This window comes from Lipotes vexillifer, unplaced genomic scaffold (assembly GCF_000442215.2).
Source record: "Lipotes vexillifer unplaced genomic scaffold, Lipotes_vexillifer_v1.1 scaffold1980, whole genome shotgun sequence".
NCBI lineage: Eukaryota > Metazoa > Chordata > Mammalia > Artiodactyla > Lipotidae > Lipotes > Lipotes vexillifer.
In genome coordinates this window covers 138073-158386 of record NW_006797999.1, presented here as the reverse complement: position 1 = coordinate 158386, position 20314 = coordinate 138073, and the positions used below count along the sequence as shown (strand labels likewise).

Sequence of the window (20314 nt, the reverse complement as noted above, 5' to 3'; positions counted from 1 at the left end):
TGATGTCCTAACATTTCACAATATGATGTCTATGTACGAATTTTCTTTACTTCTGAGGAAATAAAAGTTTTACAATATTATGTCTAGGTATAAACCTCCTTTTATTAACCCTGCTTGGAATCATTTGAAGTTTTGAATCTGAGGATTAAGCCACTATCTTGTCAAATATCAGTTCTCTCCTATTATCTCTGTTCCTCTCTTATGAATTAAAATTTGACAAATGTCTCTATCTTCTGTGTCTCAACTTTTCATTTTTAAATCATTTTTTATCTCTGTTCCATCTTCTGAGTAATTTTTTAGACTACCTTCCTATCACAATCTTCTCTCCATCTGCATCAAATTTATTATTTTATCATGTTGTTGAGTTTTAAACTTTCTTTCATTGTGCTTTTCTGTTAGTTAGCATTTTGTTCAAATATCTTTGGCCATTTATACAGCATATTGTTCCCTACTCATATTTTTATTCTCTTTTATTTTTTAAACTCTTACAGTCTGATCTGATAATAATTCCAATATCTCATGTAATCTAAAGTGCCTCTGAGTTTTGAATCTGCATTTCTGTTTTTGGAACTTCACTTGCAATAATTGTTTTGAAGGTGTGTTTATCCAGAGGGGATTCTCATTTGACTTTACCATGTGCCTGGAACACGAGAAGCCTTCTACCTCTTTAAAAAAAAAAAATCTCTGTTGAGGCATTTTGGGCCACAGAAATGGCATGAATTTATCTATAAGCTAGTTTGAAACCTGCTTGTGGTTATGAGTTGTCTATATCTGTGTCTGTTTCTATACCTATATCTATATCCATATTTGTCTCTCTCCTATCTATTATCTATCTATTATCTATCATCTATCATGTATCTATAATCTATTATCTATTATCTATCATCTATCTATTATCTATTATCTATCATCTATCTATTATCTATCTATCACCTATCTATTATCTATCTATCTATATCTATCTATTATCTATCTATCTCTACCATCTATCTATTCTCCCTTATAGTGAGAGTAGGACGTCCCCGCTCTGGAGTTCTAGCAGTATATGAGGGTCTCCAATTACATTTCCAGTATTGGAAAGATCTTAGACCTTGCTTCCTATTCTTTCAGCCTACAGACTCTCAAAATGGAAGCTCAGTGTCACCAGGGACCAACTGACAGATGCTCCCAGGGCAAAGCCAACTTCTGAACTTCATGACCTTTCTGCATTTCACATTATTTTGGTGACTCTCAGGATTCCTCATGTTCTTGCAGTTTCAGTGATACATTTTAAAAGCCTAAAAATAATTGTATCCAACATCTTTGACATATTTTCAGTGGATGTGTTTTCAGATAACATACTCTACTGTAATACTGGACACTGCAGACATTTCAGTTCTGTCTTAATCCCACAGCATGATGGCTGGCTTATCATACCTGCCATCCTCGTTGTTATTATTAGTGTTCCGAGTAGGGGAATTTTACTTGGAAGCAGAATTCTCAGTAGATATCAAAAAGAAAGGAAGCATTTGGGCTTCCGTGTAGTGTTGTCAATGGGAAGAGAGCAGGAAATGCCATATCAGAGTCATTGAGGAAAAGATCCTTTTAGTTTCCACTCTCCCCCCACCAGATGCAAAGATTAGCATGCAGGGTGGAAAGCAAGCACATTTTCCCAAAAGAAGACCAGGACAGCAGTAGAATGCAGAATGGACCCAAGGACACAAAGCTTCTAGCTAGAAACTCAGAAGTGTCACACCCATAAGTCACAAATTTTTATAATATAGAACAGCAATTATAGTATTCAATCACCAGAATCATAGCCCATCATGGCCATCACGTAGGCAACAAAATGCTGCTTCCACTGAACTAGTATTTTACAAACGATCTTGAGTTTACTATTTGAGTAATTAAAGAATCTAAGTTCTACCTGTGCTCTACCTTTGCTGAGATTTTTCTAGACTCCAGAAAAAAACATAAGTAAACCCTATTGCACATTTACAACCTTGTCCATTGGACTGAATTTCACATCCCCAAAATAAACTTAATTCTTTCCTCAAGCAAGTGGGCACATGGATGATTACATATTCATTTCCAAGTGAGAATTAATTTAATATAGCATTAAAATAATGAAAAAATAAATATATAGTATTAAAACAGTTGTCTATTATTAAACAGTGGTATTCTTAGTAAACACCCATAGAAATATTTATATGATAAATAAGTATGTAGTATTAAAATAATTTAAAAATAAACCTTTAGACGAAAAGCCAAGGAGATCATAGATAAGTCTCATTGTAATTTTTAAAACAAAGATATGTTTTATTACTTCTCTTTCCGAATTTTTATTCAATATTCATTAAAAGCAAAAACACACATTACTCAATAAAGAAGCTTTACACAAAGATGCACAGATTTTGTACATGAATAAGAATTTCAACAGACATATGAGCCTTGCAAAAACAAGTGTTCTGTAGAACACTTTTCTATAGGTTATTAAAGGTGTTTGGTCAAACAAGATGGGCAAATACTGTATACTCTGGCTCCCTCTTGTAGATCCCCGCTGTACATCAGGGATTAAAGGCTCAGAGAAGCCCTACAGTAAAGAAACAAAACAAACAAACAAAAAAAGTTTAATCCAGTGTATTCTAAATGTCTTATCATAGAGCATGTTTTTCTCAACAAATTTCTTCAAACCCTTCCAAATAAAGATCCACAGAATATCAGTATATAAAACACAGGCTTGTACTAAGGGTTATATGTCCTTTAATGGTATGAGGTTTAATTCAGTTTTGAAAGAAGTTTCTACTTCTAAAGCAAATTTCCATTTGGCATATCTGTAATAATAATAATAGAGCATGCCATTAAAAAGTTATAAAATAAAAATAAAAAGTTCTTAGGGTAATCTAGATTGGATTAAAAATACAAAAACAATAAGACAACTTTAGGGAAGACAAAACCATTTTAAACAGTGCAGTGGGAAATACATTGGTTGGGTCTTTGAAATAAATGCCATTTTATTTTCCCCTAGTTACAAACTGTGTAAAGATGTTTTCTGGTAAAGGCAATAAAGCTTATTTGGAGACTAATATGAAAGCCCCCAACCAAAGACATTTCTTTGGGGTCAGAAATTGCTTTTTCACCTTCGGGGCCATACAAAGTTATGGATGAGGCATACACTCATTTCCTTTTCAAGATTGTTTTCTTTTATATGCCACATGTTTCTTGCACTCAATTTTCTCTTAAACGTTTTTTTCTTCAAATGGGATTTTGGTGACTGAATCATTCCAGTTTATTGCTATAAAAAGGAAAACAATATTTTTAGTTGCATCAGTCTTATCCCTCTATCACCTTAGAAAAAGAAACTATTCTTGAGGTGATGGGTATTGTATTTTTCAATTTCCCCAGGGGTTCCCTGGACTATTTCAAGTCATAAAGAACCTTCCACAGGCCCAGTGGCATCTAAGGGACATCACTACTCCTTGTCTCTGAATCCAGAGCGATGGACTTGAGCGATCTGAACCTGTGCTCCACTTAGCGTGAGAGCCACGGACCTGATGTTTTTGTTTGCAAGAGGCAGCAATGGTGGTGGAGAACCATTGTATCCTAAGAATTGCAATGTACACAAATTTATTTCCAACGGGATAAAGTCATTTTTGACACTGGAGACTTTATGGAATATATACATATTAAAATAACATGCAGAGTTGTGTTCTTTTTCTATTCTAAAAAATTGTGCATTTGGGACATGTCCTATTAAATGTGTCATGTCCCCCTTGCATGTTTTTTATTTTTATTTTTTAAAATAAATTTATTTATTTGTTTATTTTCAATTGTGTTGGGTCTTCGTTGCTGTGCGCGGGCTTTCTCTGGTTGCAGCGAGCGTGGGCTACTCTTTGTTGCGGTGCGTGGGCGTCTCACTGCTGTGGCTTCTCTTGTTGCGGAGCATGGGCTCTAGGCGCGGGGGCTTCGGGAGTTGTGGCACACAGGCTTAGTTGCTCCGCAGCATGTGGGATCTTCCTGGACTGGGGCACGAACCCGCATCCCCTGCATCAGCAGGTGGACTCTCAACCACTGTGCCACCAGGGAAGCCCCCCTGCATGTTTTTAAACATCATTTAAAAGTATATTTATCAAGAGCCGGATGTTGAGCAGCCGGGCAGCAACTCAGCAGTATTCAAGCCCTGGAAGGGAGATGGATACCACATTGCCTTTTATGGATGAGTTGTGGAGTGGACAATACATTTCAGGGTCAAAGTGAGTAAAGATAAAGAAGTGTGCATTTATGTGGTAAGTCCCTTTAAAAAAAAAAAAGTATATTTATCAACTGCGTTATAAGTTCATAGAAGTAAAGTTTGCTTAGTGTACATTTATTATCTTAAAACACCCTTTCATAACATAACCTCCACAGAGAGAATGCTTACCACGTATATGGAAAAACATATAAAGCGACACCAATACGCTCCATATCAGAAGCAGAGATATCTAACAGTCAGATCTTAACCTGCATATTAAGTTCTCATGTTCTTGAGTTAAGAAAATTGAATTAACTCTTTATGCACGTGGTCAGGTTATCATTTTCTCTAAAAAGTTGCTCTTTTGGGTTAGATCATAGCACTGAATAGGGAAATCGCCTTCTGGAGGGTCACTGACTGTATTTGACAGGATAGACCTGAACTGGCTGTCAGAACTCTGTCACGTGTGCATCAGTGCTTTGGTGGCTGGAAAAGGTTTAGGAAACACACAGAAAAGAGGAACCTCAAGTCATCCAATGGGTGCTTCCACTCAATCCCAGACTCCAAATTAAAGAAAGTAGGTATGAATTCTACCAAGTTCCGCTTAATTCAGTCGACATTCCTCCTCTCCTTTCTGACAATGACAAAGTGCTTCAGGAAATGGAGACACGGAGTTTTCTGAGATCTTCCGAGACCAAGAGCAGAGCTGCTGGCTGCTCAAATGCACATTGCACAAATCCCTCTCCTGGGCTTCAAAAGTAACACACAGTGCTGGGGAAAGAGCCTTGGCACAAGTCTCATACCTTACACAAAAGTTCTTACACAAAAGTTCTTTCACGGTTGATCACATTTAAATACAAGAGGTAAAACTATAAAACTTTTAGAAAAACTTTTAGGAGAAAATCTTTGGGATTTAAGGCTAGGCAAGGACATGACAACAAGAGCATGTTCTATAAAAAGCAAAAATTAATAAACTTCATCAAAATTAAAAAAATTTTCTCCAAGAAAGACTTTGTTAATAGGATGAACAGACAAGCTAAAGACCAAGAGAAAAAGTTTAAAAGCCACATATCTGACAAAGGACTAGTATCTAAAATATATTGAGAATGCTGAAGATGCAAAAAAATAAAATAAAATAAAAATGTGAAAATACCCAACCAGAAAACAGGCAAAAGGCATGAAAAAGCATGTCACTAAAGAGAATGTACAGATGGCAAATAAGTACGTGAAAAGATGTTCAAAATCATTAGCCATTAGGGAAATGCAAAGAGATATCACTACATACCTATTAGTGCAGCTAATAATATCACATATATAGACAACATCAAATGATGGTGAGGATGCAGAGAAAAGGAATCACTTAGGCATTGTTGGTGGTAATGTAAGATGGTACGGCCACTCTGGAAAATTATTTGGCCATTAAAATCTAAACATTCAATTGCCATTCAACCCAGAAATTATACTTCTGGGCATTTATCCCAGATAAATGAAAACTTATGTTCACACAAAAACTTGTACATGAATGTTTATGGCAGCTTTATTGATAATGGTCCCAAACTAGAAATAACCTAGATGTCCTTCAGTGGGTGAATGACTAAACAAGCTGGTATATCCAGTCTATGGAATACTACTCCGCAACACAAAGGAATAAACTGAGGGGACACACAACAGCCCCAGTGAATCTCCACAGAACTACTCTGAGTGAAAAAAGGGAGACTACACCTTACAGGATTCTTTTCATATAACATTGTTGGAATGGCAAAGTCATATAAATAGAGAACAGATTAGAGGTTGCCAGGGTTAAGGATGGGGTGGTGGCAGGAGGGAAGTGGGTGTGCCTATAAAAGGACAACCTGAGGGACCCTTTTGGTGATGCATGTTCTGCATATTGACTGATCATTGTCGATATTCTGGCTGTGATTTGTGCTCTAGTTTTGCAAGATGTTACCCCTGGGGGGGGACTTCCTAAGGGTTCACAGGATCTCTCTGTTTCATTTTACAGTACTTTTTATTTTTATTTGTTTTATTTCACAGTACTTACAGCACAGCATGTGAATTTACAAGTACTTCTAAAGAAAAAGTTTAATTATGAAGGTTTATATATAGATGCACAAATATATGTCTGAGTTGCAGTATTCACTTGAATTGCATACAATGAATACAAATCATTTTAGATTTAAAATTATTTTTTATTATATGAATGTATGTGTATACACGTGTTTAATTTCAAAATTCAAAGGAATGAAACAATATCAGGATTCAACACAGGAATCGTGTTATTTCTGCATGTTCCTTCATGACAGAAAGCAACACGGGCTTCAGGATTGTGGAATTATGGATATATACTGGCAAATCTGAAGATGCACACTATATATTGTCACTCATTCCTGGGGAAAATGACTCTTTCGGAATAAAAAAAATACTAAATCAAACGAGAAGTCCTTTCTCATGAACACAATTACTATTTACCAAGAGGCTTCATTAATGCTATTACTGTGGGCCAGAGGGAACAAATTAGAGGCCAAGATTCCTCAGACAGGAACGCTGAAGCCTCGGAAGGCGTGAAAGATTTTAGTTTGTCAGCGGGACCACAGGCAGTAAAACACTTGTGCAGACAGAGAGAGTGATGTTAGTATACGAAGATATTAAATACCCTTTATGATCTGTTACTCAAGCATCCTCTGTAACAATGTTTCAAAAGTGGAACATTTGCTTTCATGGTCTTTGTACTGAAGAAACACTTAATAGCTATGAAAATATGTCATTACAGTAGACTATCAAACATAAGCATAAATTGAGTTCTACAATTTAAAAAAAACTTCAATATGCAACAGAAATAAATCACTTTGATTCTGCACAATAGGGAATGTAAATTCCACTAAAGCAAAAAAAGTTGAGTCCCATATTTCATGCTAATTAAATCAAAATATAATAATTCAAGAGCTATTTATATTGCATCTATTAAACTAGATAATAAATCCGCTCATCCTACAGATTTTCATTTTCAAATTCAGGAGTCACTTATTTTTTTATAATAATCGTCCTTATACTTGTTCTGCTGCTTATAGTAAGATCTGAGTCCTCTGTCTGTATAACATTGGATTTTTTAAATTAACTTGTTTAAATTGTTTTAAATTAACTTTTTAAATGATTTCAAAGATCCTCATAATCAATTACTGGAAAGAGAACATTAGTGGTATATAATACATGTCCAATTGAGGCAATTTCTGTAAGTCAAATAATTTTTCTATTTCTTGTAAATAAATGTTCTAATATTTGTTTGCTAGTTATAAAACTATATTTTTGAGATCTGCATACCACATAGTTGTAAAAATTAGAGCATGTAAGAGAATGCACTTGGAAAATTTTAAAAGACATAAAAATATAACAGACTACTAGTGTTCACAACAGTACTTTAGTCACTTGTGTCAGTTAAGTTCCAAAGACTGCACTGGGAACTAAGCTAACTTCCTCCCTTATAAAGGAATTGCAAATACTCTGAGAAAAAATACTAATTAGCACTTCCATTTTCATCAAGCCAAATATAGAATCTATGGGAAACCAAGTATGTCTGAAGATCTAAAAATACTTTAGAGTTACTTTCAAAACACTTTATATCTATTTAGTAACACAGATATTTACACTTTGAATGCATCATAAAATCCTATGTTTTGCATCCTCATAACAGTGAAGAATCTTTCATTCAGTTATTCAAAGAGATATTAGTTTCTTTATATCTAAAGTCACAATCAAAGGAAAACCTCACCCTCCATAGATCCTGTTCTAAACGTCTACCACATTAATCATCACTGTTAAATTGATTCTCAGCTTTTAATAAGTACGAAAGATAAAAATCTGTGTACTGGGGCTTCCCTGGTGGCGCAGTGGTTGAGAGTCCGCCTGCCGATGCAGGGGACACGGGTTCGTGCCCCGGCCCGGGAAGATCCCACATGCCGCGGAGCGGCTGGGCCCGTGAGCCATGGCCGCTGAGCCTGTGCTTCCGGAGCCTGTGCTCTGCAGCGGGAGAGGCCACAGCAGTGAGAGGCCCGCGTACCGCTAAAAAAAAAAAAAAAAAAAAAATCTGTGTACTGACACAAGACAGACTTGAGGGGAGAAAAAGATGACTATCACATTTTAAACTAAACATTCTGCAAATCCACCTATTCTTTACTGATAATAAGTACACGATTAACAATTTCAACATGTTACAGAAACCTCAGGTGGTTGCAGCCATCCAAGTATCTGGTATCATAACGTTAGTGTGGTCAAGTGATAGTTAACCTGTTTACTATCTTTTCCTGCCTCTAAATCAAAACTGCACTATCTGCACGCCTTCCTGCCAAGCAAGTGTCAGGAGAATCTTACTTTTGTCAGTTTGAATTGAGTAGTGTGAAACAGGAGGCCAAAGAGTTGGGGAAATCTAATTTGAGAGCTGCAGACTGTGTCATTTATCACATAATACTTCCCTGGAGTCAATATATCTCTGGAACTGAGAATAAATAATAGCAGTCCCTTATATTTGGGAAAATTGATAAATCAAAGTGCTTTTGTGTTCCTTATCTTTGAGAGCAGTCCTCATCAAAAATGTGGGTGGTAAAAAGAACACGGTGCCCTAATTTAACCTAAGTCCATGAAAATTGTGCGCATGCCTGTTTATAGAGCTGTTAAGATGGGGCTTAGCCCCAAGTCATGTTTTCTTTCATGGGTAGAAAAACAGTGCCTCTGTGATGCCTGTTCTAAAAATTATATAATATTACATGTGTGTGCATATGTGCATATACTTTTGAGAGTTTTCTGTTACAGGATTATGCAGTTTACTATAGTTTAAGTGAGTCTTATAATGCTTAAAATTATATACATAAAAACATAATATACATTTATATATAATACAATATATAATATATATACTATACATATGTTGTATATTATAATATAATATATTATACTATATATATGTATTTTTTCCACTTCCACTCTGATAGGATTGCTAAATCTGGACAGTTTATATTCTCTTTAATACTGCTAAATGCTTCCAAGCATATTACTCAAATATGCACCTAAAATTTCTTTTTTAATCACCTTAATGAGAACGTGAGTTATCTGGAGAGGACAAGTTTTTTCTTTTTTTAAATTTATTTATTTTATTTATTTTTGGTTGCGTCGGGTCCTCGTTGCTGCTCTCAGGGTTTCTCTAGTTAAGGCAAGCGGGGGCTGCTCTTCATTGTGGTGTGCCGGCTTCTCACTGCGGTGGCTTCTCTTGTTGTGGAGCACGGGCTCTAGGCGCACGGGCTTCAGTAGTTGTGGCACATGGGCTCAGCAGTTGTGGCTCACGGGCTGTAGAGTGCAGGCTCAGTAGTTGTGGCACACGGGCTTAGCTGCTCCGCGGCATGTGGGATCTTCCCGGACCAGGGCTTGAACCCGTGTCCCCTGCATTGGCACGTGAATTCTTAACCACTGTGCCACCAGGGAAGTCCAAAGACAAGTTGTTTTTTTTTTGTTTTTTACGTTTTTTCTTGCGGTACGCGGGCCTCTCACTGTTGTGGCCTCTCCCGTTGCAGAGCACAGGCTCCAGACGCGCAGGCTCAGCAGCCACGGCTCACGGGCCCAGCCGCTCCACGGCATGTGGGATCTTCCCGGACCGGGGCACGAACCCGTGTCCCCTGCATCAGCAGGCAGACTCTCAACCACTGCGCCACCAGGGAAGCCCCCTTTGAGACAAGTTTTAAGTCACTTTTAAAATTCAGTTCAACACATATCTACTGGGTGGTTGTTCTTGTAATTTGAACCATCCTAAAGACTGAATATTAGAGCAGAAATATAAAAAAATCATAATAATTTAGGAAATTCAGTCTCACTAGAACCAATAACCAAAAAAAAAAAAAAAAAAGAAATAAGCAGAAAATATAGACACATACACAAGAAACAAGAAAACAAAAGACAAAATACTTTTAAGTGTCAAAAGTGAGGCAGAGATAAATGCAGTAACTAGTGTAAAATATCTGACTTCTGAATACCAGGATATCCAGTAACAGTCAAAAAGTTATAAAAATAACTAGTGGTGAACATTATACGGGGGAAGTGTAAAAATGATATAAAATGGGTTCTTATTTATTCTTTGGGCTCAGAGAATCCTCCTACAAGGAGTGGTGTTTAACTGCCACTCGCGAAACGGACAGGAACAGCAGGCAGTGAACAGGGGGACAGAGTCCTGGGCAGAAGGCACTTTGCAAGCGAAGGTCTGAAAACAGGAGAAAAAAATCCTTAGAAGCCAGGTGGAAGGAGTGGGTGAGGATAGGCAGATACACGGGAGCCCCACGTCAATCAGTCGGGGGTCACATAACAGGATTTTATCCTCCAGTGAGGAACTGGAGAAGGACTTTTTAAGTGGGGGGCTTAGCTTGAGATTAGATTTGCTCTTGGCCAGCGTGGCTATTCTCAAACGCAGGTTCAATACAATCGCCCTCCTCTGAGCAGCCCTTTAGACAGAGTCTGGTGTGGGTGAGACCCAGCAGATGTGGGCTTGTGTGATGAAAGGGAAATGCAAGATAAGCGCAGCAATGCGGGGTCTTGTTGGAGGCTGGGTCTGGATTCGATTGGATGTGGTGACGGGACAGATCCGGACATGCCAATTTTGACATGTCTGCAAGATGTCCAAACGAATTTATGTATTTGGCCCCTTAGAGCTTCACAAGACAGGTGTGAGCTCCAAATAGAGAGTTTTGAAGTGATGACCTTCTGGATCTTTGTCCACACCCAGGGAAGGAAGAACATTGCTCAGAGAGACAGTGAATAGAGAAAGCAGATGACTTAAGATCAGGTCCCAAGGAAACCAGGAAGAGGAAGGTGAGACTGCAGGAGACAACAGAGGGACTGGCAAGGCAGGAAGGATCGGAGGGACAGTTGTGAAAATCCAGGGAAAATAATATTTCAACAAGGTGGAAAGTGTCAGATGCACTGAACTTCTGCAGGAAGCCACTTACCAGAACCACGAAAAGGTGTGTGTTGATTGAGACTCATGGCTTATTTTTGACCATGACAAGAGCAGTGAAACCGAGGTGATGGGGGCAGAAACAAACCAGGGGGCTGCAGGATGATTTGGAGGTGAGGAAACGCACACAGCAGGCCCAAAACATGTTCTAGATGAAGGAGAAAAACAGGACGCTCAAACGTGGCAAAGGGTTGTTGTATGTATTTATCTTAAATTGTGATTTGAGCATCTGTGTACAAGGAATGAGGAGTCAGAGGAAAGGATGAAAATGAAAGAAGACGAGGACACACCGGGCAAGGTCCCAGCAGCCGGGGGCATATCCATGATAGGACCAGCCTTGCTTGGGAGAAGGCGTGACTATCCCAAGCTAACAGGAGTGAAGAAAACAGTATGATGTCTCCTGGAGGAAGTGGAAGGAAATCCTCTGACAGGTTTACCTTTGTGAATGAAGACTCCAGATCATCCACTGGCCCAAAGAGGAGACGAGGAAAGGGGCGAAGGTTTAAAATGAGGTGAATGGGACCCAGAGGTCCCTGACAAAGTAAGTGACTGTAGCTCAGCCACGTGAGGGTGGGGGTCCCACAGACACTGGAAAGAAGCTCTTGGTTTACGCGTCTCCTTCTCACCAGAGGATGCTGGGCAGACGCGATGCAGGAAGCGCATGGGCCTGGGAGCTTAGCACGTGGTAAGAGACTTGGTTTTAAGGATAAAATGGCTGAAGACAGAAAAGAAGTATCGGGAATTTGGGAGGAACCAATAGAAGGGAGAACAGCGACAGCCTAGACGCCCCAGTAAAGCACTAAGAACCGACACAGGCGGGGAAGTGGAGATGGAAAGATCAGCTGTGGGAACAGAGCAGCACGTTCCAGTTCAGCTTTGCCGACTGAAGGTGAAGCAGGATGCAGTGCACCTTCCCAAGAGTGGCTGGTGGAGTGGAGTGGAGACCGCAGGGCGTCAGGCAGGAGCTGAAGACCTCAGAGGTGGGCGCCACCCCAGGGAAAGTGGAGGACACATCCCGGAGCTGCAGGGAAGCAGACCAGGGTGCTCACCAGGTGGGCCGTCCAGAGGAGGCAGACAGAGACAAGGAGATTCTAGGTGAATGGCATATGTTTCCCCATAACTTTTATGAAGACCGGGCAACGTCTGCCTTATTAGCACTGGATCCCCAACACCAGCACTGATCAGGAGCACAGCAGGAAGGGGTTCAATATTGGTTGGTGAATAAATAAAGTAATACACGAATGAATGAATGAGTGGTTAGTTCATTAATTCCTCATTATTACACCAATGTGTTCACACACATTATGAGGACAAGGGTGACCTGGACAGGGTGTGGTCAGATGCTCATCTCAATATTTGTCACAGTGATTCAAATTTTCTGTGTTCTCCTCACCGATTCAACTTATTTCTGAATGACATGCTTTTAAAGACATTATGATAATTCAGTCTGTAAAATTTAGGAGCATTCCCTTCTCATTCAAGCAAGGTAGCATAACTCTGCCTACTGCACTGTGCTGACTGACAGTTACATCCGAGGTCCTGGGGGAGGGGGGCCATGCTGGGACTCCACACAGAAATCACTGCTGCCTGAGGAATGATTTATGAGCTTTCAGTAGGAGTAAGATTTAGATTAGCAGAAAGGTAGGTACAGATGATACTCCCACTAGTAGTTTTATAGAAAAGGGTTGAGATCTCTTTCACAGTATTAGATACATCCTCAAGGAAAGGGAACCCTTTGTGCACTGTTGGCGGGAATGCTAATTGGTGCAGCCACTGTGGAACACAGTGGGGAATTTCCTCAAAAAATTAAAAATAGAGCTACCATATGATCCAGCAATCCCACTTCTGCACATAAGATCAAAGGGAATGAAAACTGGATCTCAAAGAGATACCCGCACCCCCATGTCCACTGCACTATTCACAATAGCCAAGATATGGAAACAACGTAAGTGTCTATCTACAGATGAATGGCTAAAGAAGATGCAGTACATGCACACGCACACACACACACACACACACACACACACACACACACACACACTGGACTGTTATTCACCCATGAAAAAGAAGGAAATCCTGCCATTTGCTACAACATGGATGGACCTCAAGGGCATTATGCTATGTGGGATGTCAGGAAGAGAAAGACAAATACTGTATGATAGCACATATGTGGAATCTGCAAAAGCTGAATTCATAGAATCAGAGAGTAGAATGGTGATTATCAGGGGCTAGGGGGTGGGGGTGAATAGGGAGATGTTGGTCAAAGGGCACAAACCTCCAGTAACAAGATAAATAAGTCACGCACAGCATGGTGACTACAGTTAAGAACACTGCATTATATACCTGAAAGTTGCTAAGATAGTAGCTATTCAGTGTTCTCACCACCAAAAAGCAGTGGTAATTATGTGACGTGATGTGGTATGAACTACAGTGGTGATCATTTTTTAGTCTCTAAATGTATCAAATCAACATGCTGTACACCTTAAACTTACACATTTCTACGTATCAATTATTTTATTATTTTTTAAAATTGAGGTATAGTTGATTTACAGTAGTATTGAATATATTAGTTTCAGGTGTACAACACAGTGATTCAATATTTTTATAGATTATACTCCATTTAACGTTGTTACAAAACAATGGCTTTATTTCCCTGTGCTGTACATATCTTTGTGGCTTATCTGTGTTATATATAATTGTACCTCTTAACCCTCTACCCTCTCTTGCCCCTCCCCCCTTCCCTCTCCCCACTGGTAACCTAGTTTGTTCTCTCTACTGGTGAGTCTGTTCCTGTTTTTTTTTTTTTTTTTTATATTCACTAGTTTGCTTTGTTTCTTAGCTTCCACATATGCAATAAGTCAGTTATATTTCAATAAAACTGGAGGGGGAAAAAAGATACGTCCCCAAGAATAGGGAAGGTGCCATTATGTGTCCTGTTCTTCTCTGTTCCTCTTGTTAGCAATCTTGTTAGTACTAGACAAAGCCAACCACAGCTAAAAGCCCAACACTCTGTGGAATCCAGGATTTAGGATTTAAACTAAATTAAGCTATAGCATCTTAGTCTCAATAATTCAACACACACCAGTTCTACCCCTGTTATGAGCTGGGTGCGAGTAATCAAAGGTGGATAAAACTCTTTGGCCTCTCTGGGTGTGGGTGGCCAATGATAAGAACATACGATCAGTTTTCCACCAGCCCCACAAGGGGAGTCCCAAGAGAGCAGGGGGTGAGCAGTCTAGCTGCACCTGCTGTGTCCTGTCTCTGCACAGAAACTTGGTACAGGTGCCCGGGCTCTATGGCTGGTTCTCTCCTATAATCAATCCCACTCTGCTCAGCAACTGGCAGCCCCAAGGGTCTCTCTTGTTTTGAACAACAAATGAGTTTTTTTAATGAAAATGTACCTATTAAATTATCCTTCAATAAAGTAAATTAGGAAGGGATGTTATGTAGCCGCTAAGTTAGGCCCATTATTTACAGGGAAATCCATCTCATGGAATCTGAGGGTGCAAGATCGCCCTGGAGCCGTTCTCCCTAGAGTGGGAGAGCTGAGAGTTCCCACGACCACTAGAGGCTCAGCTGAAGTTTATTTAACCCCTAGAGTAAAGGTCAGTTTTGTGAGCCGAACTCCATTTTCTTACATTTTATGCATGATTAAATAGTAATTAAACTTTAATGAAAAGTGTTAGGCTGATTACAATTAACATAATTGCACTAGTCAGTTCTTATTCTCATGTTTTACATGCTGTGCGGAGCTGGCAGGACAATGGACCTTGAATGGGGTGTGAATATCCTGTGAGCACCAACAGTTCATTTTTCTAGTGGAGAAAATGTCTTACAGCAAAGGGAAGGTAAACACACACATAAGGAAGGGTGTGGTGTGCAGCTGCTCCCTCAGTGGCCATTAAGCCTGCACACAGACACATAGCACTGAGGCTAAGAATCAATATCCCCACATCCCAGTAAGCAGTTGTTCTTCTCCCAAGATTATTACAAAGCAGGGAAAAAATGATCTTTCTTTAATAAAATAAGGACATTTATCAAATAATAGATTAAACTATGTTCATTTAAATTAAAACATGGGTATTAATCTTTATAAAATGAAAATAGTCTGCTTGGTTTCCAACTGGTATCAAAACATTAAGGAAGGATAAAATAAATGTATAAAGAATTATAAAACTTAAAAGGTCAACAAAGATGCATACATGTTATTAAATCTGTCTAATGCATTTTTTTACCAGTGAAAACACAGTCTATACTGTCCACTACTTCTGATAATAAATGTCATATAAAGACCATTAACACTGGACAGAAACTAACTCAGAACTGAAAGAATCTTCATTATTAAAGGCTTTTCTATTAACATTTTTGAATGAAGCTGAAATCAGTAATGAAACATCCTTTTTGGTACATGACATAGTGTTTGTCACACAATCAAAATCATCCTAATATTTTCAAGATTCGCATCGTTGGAAAGTTTTCAAGCATATTTGATTAGAAAACAATTTTTAGCCACTGACTGTACGTCATGTTCTAGACATTCAGCCCTCCAGGAACTTAGTCCAGTAGACTGCAAGTAGGATGCTCACACGTGAAGGGATAAACACAGTATCAGAAACACGAGCACTGAATTTGGGCACTGTAAGTGACAATGTCGTTAATTCTGCTAAAGGGGTCTTAAAAGATGGTGTGCCCACATGTGGATTCATTAAGCAAGCAAAGAGGAAAAAGCCAAGAGCAGTGTGTAAAATGAACATATACCAAATACGTGCATACAAATACATACACGCCTCTTGCTGGTGTGTATGTTACAGGGGGGTTGACAGGGTGGAGGGCAGTAATTAAGGATGAAAACTGAAAATGGAGCGTTTTGCATAAGTTTGCATACAGGCTCTTATAGTCTTTATTTTGGCAATGGGGAGAATCAGAACTCTCTCTGGCTGAGATGGGAAGCCAGTGGAGAGTTCTGACCAGAGCAAGGTGCCTCATTAAGACCCATCCTGGTTCCTCTGGTCAGGTAAGATTGTAAATGGACAAGAGCGGGGAGACAAAGCCAGTCTGTAAGCCATGGAAGCTCAGTCCAGTGTGGAAGGACCCAGATCAAGGTGGGAGGGGTACAGGTGGAGAGATGTGGGATTTTGAATATGGACCCTACTGAATTTGATGCTGGATTATATGTGGGGTGGAAGATAAAGGGGCGACTCAGAATGCAGCTGACATTCACCAAGATGGGAAAGCTTGAAGGAAACCAGGTTTGAGAAAGGAGAGGATTGGAAATGTGGTCACGTTTCACATGGTATGTCCTCTGCTTTCTATCCCCACATCAAGTTGGAGGGAGACCTCGGGTACTCAGGGGAGAGGTCTTGGGAGGCTGACCGATGGAACCTGAGGAGTCAGTACTGATGGAGAGAAAGAGACATGAGGATGGGCCCTAGTGGAATCCAACCTTTACAGCTTGGGGAAGGAAAGATGAGAACCAGAAAAAAAGACTCTAATGGAGTGGCCACTGGAAGGAGGAGGACCAAGAGGGGATGGGGAGATGGAAGGCAGTTAAAGAAGGTGTTCTAATAATAGAGAAATTGTCAAAATTAAAAAGCCACAACCAGGTATGGATTATGTGACTGAGAGGGAGGGTGACATTGATGTTAACTCCTTACGCTTTAACTTTATTGAGAAAAGTCTGATCATTCGAGTGTCTCTAAGAAAACGAATGTTCAAATAAGGGCTTTTCCTCCAATAACTAAGTTACACCTACAATGCGAAGTTCACATAGTATTGGCAGACTATCAAGTTAAAATGGTTTACCAAGAAAACTAATTTAATACTATTGAATACATGTCATTTTTGCTTTGCAACAAAGGTCATGCTCAAAGTATCAATTATTTGAGGAAAATACTGAAGTTCCATTATTTTTTATTTTATTTTGAAATCATAGATAAGCGCTAATACTTCAAATTCTGACATTAGCTTGTCTTAGGGATGGCAGCGCAATCTAACTTACACATAAAGTACCTCTTCTTTTTAAGTCCTGGGATCACAAAGACAAATAAATGGGCTTTTCCTGACTTCCACCTACAGAAGAGCAGCAAGGCTTCTTGAGCTGGAGAGATAGGCTCTTTTGCATGTTTCAGGGAGATTCAAGCCTTTGGTTTAGAAAGACCCTAGCCTGATCTAGTTTCATGGCTGGATTCTCCAGTGGGGAAAGGATGGCTCAGAATTGCAGGAGTGGAGAGTGGCACATTGGTCATGGGTGTAGGGAGGTTGACCAGATATCCCAGCCTGCCATTGCTGAAGGGGGTTCCTGGGACATAGGAATGTTAGTTTCACGGGCTTGAAAATGTTCCTTTGCGAACTGTATCATTTAGGATCCAACACAAAACATATGACACACTTCCCACAGATCATCTGAGAGGGTTTCTTTACAAATGTTGGGTTTGGGGAAGCCCAGGTAGAAGTGTGGTCACTGGGAGTTGGTTACAGAAACCTGGCAAGGGACATGTATGGATACAGCTTCTTGAGAAAGATAGTGAGCTTTGGTTGAGGGAATCTGATAGGGAGGCATCACACTGCGACACCGCTCTCCTTCCTGCACCTCCCACCTCCTGCCCGGGCCCCCCGCTGGAGGAACCCAGGCGGAGGGCACAGAGCATAGTCCACACATGTGCACCACTAGGATCAGAGTAGATTGAGAAATGGTGGAGAGTAGATCTAAAAAGGCAAAGGGAAAATACATGATGCAAGTGGAAAGGTGCTTAGAATTTGGTGCACTATCTTCAGTTCACAAATAAAGCAATAAAGAAAGAGATAGGTCAGTTTCAAATCTCTAGAGATCAAGATAGGAACGCAAATTTTCAGCATCACAATTCAGGCCAAGTGTTTCTAAATTATGCCAAGCAAAGTTTTTATATCTTGTTTTTTCCTTCCCATAAAGTTTTAAAGACCATGCAGAAACCCATTCATACAAAAGCCTCAGAGTCAACATTTAATTTTCAAATGGTATTTCCCAAAGTGTATACTAAATGCTATGTTAAACCATATGAAAATGCTAACATTCAACCATTTGTTATCTGCAAAAATGACAATTCCGTATGGTTCAAACTAGAACACTTGGAAAACCAAGTTAAAAAAATTAAGCAAGTTTCATTTCTGTAGGAACTTTAATGGGCGTGTTCATGTTTATTGCCTCCTAAGCATCAGTATGTCAGTTAAGTATATTATTTGTATAATTACAAATATAGAACATAAATGTCTATGCTCTCAAATAACTATAATAAAGGATTCTCCTTTGTCTTTAACCCAAACTAGGAAGATGTCTTTTCAAAGAGAAAATCATGAGGAATATAGAAAAATAAGTGGTTTCTTGGTTCCACATGAATTTTTAAAAAGGGAAGATTTTAAAAGGCCAGGAACGAAACAACATACTCTTACCATATAATATAGCAATCACACTCTTTGGTATTTACGCAAAGAAATTAAAAACTTATGTCCACACAAAAACCTACATGCAAATGTTTATAGCAGCTTTATTCATAATTGCCAAAAGTTGGAAGCAACCAAGATGTCCTTCAGTAGGTGATGGATAAATAAACAGTGATACATCCAGACAATAGAATACTATTCAGCACTAACAAGAAATGAGCTATCAAGCTGTGAAAAGACATGGAGGAAACTTAAATGCATGTGATTTGCTGTGAACCTAAAACTGCTCTAATGAATAAATTCTATTAAAAAGAAAGAAAAAGAAAAAGAAACCAAGGCAAGGAGAGTATAGAATGGGTAGGAAAGGAAAACAAACATAACCTCAAAATGGTACCAACTTTTTCATTTTGCTAAACAAGGACATTACATCACACATCTTTCACCTACTCTTACCACCCTTTCTAAAGATGAAGGCCATATTTATCTCACAAAAAAGAGCAAAAATGATATAACCTTGGAATAAAAAACATTTTTTCCCAAGGCAGGATAGCAGAAGCAAACTTGCCTTGATATTTTTGCCATAAACCAGTGAAAATTTTACCACGTAGAGATTCTATTCCATGAACACATATTCACAAACTACTGCCTCAAAGCACGGCGAACCAGAGGTTAAGAAACTGTGCAGACTTTAACCTTAATTTTATTACCAACCATTTTAAAGCATCAAATTGACCATCAAAAGTCCATTTACTCATGTAAATCCTAAATATGGCTCACCAGTGACCTGCCCAGAGATAAACTGAGCCAGAATATGTTTATGTGCAAATTCTGCTAGTTTTATGATGACGGCTGACCCTGGGTGCTACCACATTATATGACACCTCTACATGGTGCAATTTGAAGGGTTCTCAAAGACGGAACTGCCACAAAATATCTCCACCCCTTCCTTCTCAGGAAACTGTTCCTTAAAAATGGGCTAGACAGTGAAGGTGGGAACAATCTTCAAGAGGTAACAGCTTCAAAGTGCAAATGTGGTGCCCACTAAATCCTGCAGAGATTACTATCCTACATAAGCTACTTGAAACATCAGCCCTAAGGAGGGAAAAAATACAGAGCCCTTCTATTCAGGGAAGTTGAAAGCAGAAAACTGAAGCAGCCTGGAGACATCAAGACTTCCTGGCACCAACCAGACAGTGAGGGAGCCTGGTGCGGTGCTGGGTGTGGCGGGGGGCGCCAAAGATAAACTTGACCTCCCGGTAGAGACCCACATCTGTCCTGGGCCCAAGTTTAAATATTTACTGATTAACTCAAACCTTTAAAGTAAGTTGTTTCTCCCCCATAACTAAGGAGAGCCACTGTCTATCCCCATCCGAGAATGAACAGAATTTCCCAAGACAAACCGTTCTCTTGATAGGTGTTTTCAAAATTGTGTATTTTGCTCAACAAAAGGTACACCCTTGTCCGGGGAACCTTAAGACACAGATGCGGATCTGTCTCCCAGTGTCCAGATCGCGAAGAAGGGGGCCGTGCACCTACTTGAGAACTGGATGGAGAAGCCGGACTTGCTGATGAAGAAGTCGCTGTCGAACTGCAGAGTGAGCGAATTGAAGGTGCTGTGAATGTCCTCGGGCAGTGCTGAGCCGCTCCACTCCTTCAGCAGGCTGGCGCTGTCCACCGGGCCCGCCCAACACCTTAATGTG

The 20314-nt window shown here is 39.6% G+C and overlaps 1 protein-coding gene across 1 annotated transcript in view; it reads right to left on the bottom strand.

Moving 5' to 3' along the window:
- LOC103084768 (CUB and sushi domain-containing protein 1-like) overlaps positions 1-20314 on the bottom strand; it is a 338785-nt gene that overhangs the window by 227261 nt on the left and 91210 nt on the right. The window contains 1 exon segment of the mRNA XM_082931482.1: positions 20151-20275. Within this exon segment, the coding sequence (XP_082787608.1) occupies positions 20151-20275 (125 nt within the window).